The sequence below is a fragment of the Lampetra fluviatilis genome, unplaced genomic scaffold (genome assembly GCF_964198595.1).
Source record: "Lampetra fluviatilis unplaced genomic scaffold, kcLamFluv1.1 SCAFFOLD_675, whole genome shotgun sequence".
NCBI classification, from domain to species: Eukaryota; Metazoa; Chordata; class Hyperoartia; order Petromyzontiformes; family Petromyzontidae; genus Lampetra; species Lampetra fluviatilis.
Window position 1 is genome coordinate 52,501 of NW_027621270.1, and position 4,488 is coordinate 56,988.

The following is a 4,488-nucleotide window of genomic DNA, read 5'->3' on the forward strand; positions in this document are numbered from 1 at the left end:
TCACTCACCCACTCACTCACCCACTCACTCACCCACTCACTCACTCACCCACTCACTCACCCACCCACCCACTCACTCACCCACTCACTCACCCACTCACCCACTCACCCACCCACCCACCCACTCACTCACCCACTCACTCACTCACCCACCCACTCACTCACTCAGTCACTCACTCCTCCACTGTGGGACCACTCACTCGCTCCTCCATCGTGGGGCCACTCACTCGCTCCTCCATCGTGGGGCCAATCACTCGCTCCTCCACCGTGGGGCCACTCACCCACCCACTCACCCACTCACCCACCCACTCACTCACTCACTCAGTCACTCACTCCTCCACTGTGGGACCACTCACTCGCTCCTCCATCGTGGGGCCACTCACTCGCTCCTCCATCGTGGGGCCACTCACTCGCTCCTCCATCGTGGGGCCACTCACTCGCTCCTCCATCGTGGGGCCACTCACTCCACGATGGGACCACTCACTCAGTCACTCACCACTCACTCACTCAGTCACTCACTCACTCACTCAGTCACTCACTCAGTCACTCACTCACTCAGTCACTCACTCAGTCACTCACTCAGTCACTCACTCAGTCACTCAGTCACTCACTCAGTCACTCACTCAGTCACTCACTCAATCAGTCACTCACTCAGTCACTCACTCACTCAGTCACTCACTCAGTCACTCACTCACTCAGTCACTCACTCAGTCACTCACTCAGTCACTCACCCACTCAGTCACTCACCACTCACTCACTCAGTCACTCAGTCACTCACTCACCCACTTACTCACTCAGTCACTCACTCAGTCACTCACTCACTCACTCAACTCAGTCACTCACTCAGTCACTCACCACTCACTCAGTCACTCACTCACTCAGTCACTCACTCACTCAGTCACTCACTCAGTCACTCACTCACTCAGTCACTCACTCAATCAGTCACTCACTCAGTCACTCACTCAGTCACTCACTCACTCAGTCACTCACTCAGTCACTCACTCAGTCACTCAGTCACTCACTCAGTCACTCACTCAGTCACTCACTCAATCAGTCACTCACTCAGTCACTCACTCACTCAGTCACTCACTCAGTCACTCACTCAGTCACTCAGTCACTCAGTCACTCACCCACTCAGTCACTCACCACTCACTCACTCAGTCACTCAGTCACTCACTCACCCACTTACTCACTCAGTCACTCACTCAGTCACTCACTCACTCAACTCAGTCACTCACTCAGTCACTCACCACTCACTCAGTCACTCACTCACTCAGTCACTCACCCACTCAGTCACTCACTCACCCACTCACTCACTCGCTTGCTCCTCCATCGTGGGGCCACTCGCTCCTCCACCGTGGGGCCACTCACTCGCTGCTCCATCGTGGGACCACTCACTCCACGATGGGACCACTCACTCACTCAGTCACTCACTCAGTCACTCACTCACTCAGTCACTCACTCACTCAGTCAGTCAGTCACTCACTCACTCACTCAGTCACTCACTCACCCACTCACTCACTCGCTCGCTCCTCCATCGTGGGACCACTCACTCACTCCTCCATCATGAGACCACTCGCTCCATTGTGGGACCACTCCTCCACGGTGGGACCACTCACTCACTCCTCCACGGTGGGGCCACTCACTCCTCCATCATGGGACCACTCGCTCTATTGTGGGACCACTCCTCCACGGTGGGGCCACTCACTTGCTCCTCCGCGGTGGGACCACTCACTCGCTCCTCCATCGTGGGACCACTCACTCGCTCCTCCACGGTGGGGCCACTCACTCCTCCATCATGGGACCACTCGCTCCATTGTGGGACCACTCCTCCACGGTGGGGCCACTCACTCACTCCTCCATCATGGGACCACTCGCTCTATTGTGGGACCACTCCTCCACGGTGGGACCACTCACTAGCTCCTCCACGGTGGGACCACTCACTCACTCCTCCGCGGTGGGACCTCTGCTCCACCTTAGAAGCACACACTCCTCCGCCCTTTGACCTACCGCCACCCTGAACTCCCCGTACCCCTCCCCCCTCGCCCCCCCCCCCTCCCCCCCCCTCCCCCCTCCCCCCTTGCTCCTCCCCCTCCAGGTGAAGCAGCAGGAGAATGACGCCCCCCCTACTTGCCCCGCCCCTTTCTTGCCCCGCCCCCTCGTTGCCCCGCCCCCTACTTGCCCCCCCCCCCCCCCCCCGCGGCAGGAGAATGACGCCCTTTCTTGCCACGCCCCCCTCTCTTGCCACGCCCCTTTTCCTTGCCCCTCTCTTGCCACGCCCCCTCGTTGCCCCGCCCCCTCGTTGCCCCTCCCCCCTCCTTGCCCCTCCCCCCCAGCTGAAGCAGCAGGAGAATGACGCCCTCTCTTGCCCCGCCCCCCTCTCTTGCCACGCCCCTTTTCCTTGCCCCTCCCTTGCCCCGCCCTCTCTTGCCCCGCCCCTCTCTTGCCCCGCCCCCTCGTTGACCCTCCCCCTCCTCCCTTGCCCCTCCCTTGCCCCGCCCCTTTTCCTTGCCCCGCCCCCTCATTGCCCCGCCCCCTCGTTGCCCCTCCCCCCCCCCCCGGCAGGTAAAGCAGCAGGAGAATGACGCCCTCTCTTGCCCCACCCCTTTTCCTTGCCCCGCCCCTATCTTGCCACGCCCCCTCTCTTGCCCCGCCCCTCTCTTGCCCCGCCCCTCTCTTGCCCCGCCCCTCTCTTGCCCCGCCCCTCTCTTGCCCCGCCCCTCTCTTGCCCCGCCCCTCTTGCCCCGCCCCTTTTCCTTGCCCCGCCCCTCTCTTGCCCCGCCCCTCTCTTGCCCCGCCCCTCTCTTGCCACGCCCCTCTCTTGCCCCGCCCCTCTCTTGCCACGCCCCTCTCTTGCCCCGCCCCTCTCTTGCCCCGCCCCTCTCTTGCCCCGCCGCTCTCTTGCCACGCCCCTCTCTTGCCCCGCCCCTCTCTTGCCCCGCCCCTCTCTTGCCCCACCCCTTTTCCTTGCCCCGCCCCTATCTTGCCACGCCCCCTCTCTTGCCACGCCCCTCTCTTGCCCCGCCCCTCTCTTGCCCCGCCCCTCTCTTGCCCCGCCCCTCTCTTGTTCCGCCCCTCTCTTGCCCCGCCCCTCTCTTGCCACGCCCCCTCTCTTGCCCCTCCCCTCTCTTGCCACGCCCCCTCTCTTGCCACGCCCCCCTCTCTTGCCCCTCCCCTCTCTTGCCCCGCCCCTCTCTTGCCACGCCCCCTCTCTTGCCACGCCCCCCTCTCTTGCCCCTCCCCTCTCTTGCCCCTCCCCTCTCTTGCCACGCCCCCCTCTCTTGCCCCTCCCCTCTCTTGCCACGCCCCCTCTCTTGCCACGCCCCCCTCTTGCCCCTCCCCTCTCTTGCCCCTCCCCTCTCTTGCCACGCCCCCTCTCTTGCCCCCCCCCCCCCCCCCCCCCCGTAGGTGAAGCAGCAGGAGAATGACTGCGCGCTGCGCCAGCTCCCCGCGGTGCTGGCGGCGCTGGACGTGTTGCCGTGGGGGGCCCGGCAGCTGGCGCTGGTCAGGGGGCTGCTGGCGGGCAACGTGTTCGATTGGGGGGCTCAGGCGGTCAGCACGTGGGTGCACGGCACCCCCACAACCACTCGCATCACCAACAACTACATCACCACTCATACCACACACACCACACACACCACACACACACACCACACACACACCACACACACACACCACACACACCACACACACACCACACACACCACACACACCACACACACACACCACACACACACACCACACACACCACACACACACACACCACACACACACACCACACACACCACACACACACACACCACACACACCACACACACACACCACACACACACCACACACACACACCACACACACCACACACACACACCACACACACACACCACACACACCACACACACACACACCACACACACACACCACACACACCACACACACACACCACACACACACACCACACACACAACCACACACACCACACACACACACCACACACACACCACACACACACACCACACACACCACACACACACACCACACACACACACCACACACACCACACACACACACACCACACACACACACCACACACACCACACACACACACCACACACACACACCACACACACAACCACACACACCACACACACACACCACACACACACCACACACACACACCACACACACACACACCACACACCACACACACACACACCACACACACACACACACACACACCACACACACACACCACACACACCACACACACACACCACACACACACACCACACACACACACCACACACACCACACACACACACCACACACACCACACACACACACCACACACACACACCACACACACCACACACACACACACCACACACACACACCACACACACCACACACACACACACCACACACACACACCACACACACCACACACACACACCACACACACACACCACACACACACACCACACACACCACA

General features: G+C 61.7%; 1 protein-coding gene across 1 annotated transcript in view; it reads left to right on the forward strand.

The window, feature by feature from the left end:
• PANK4 (pantothenate kinase 4 (inactive)) overlaps positions 1-3,645 on the forward strand; it is a gene marked incomplete at both ends in the record, with an annotated part of 56,082 nt that extends 52,437 nt beyond the window's left edge. Inside the window, one exon of the mRNA XM_078885370.1 lies at positions 3,408-3,645. Coding sequence (XP_078741496.1) covers positions 3,408-3,645 — 238 coding nt within the window. The remainder of the gene's footprint in view (positions 1-3,407) is intronic.
• Positions 3,646-4,488: the final 843 nt, after the last annotated feature.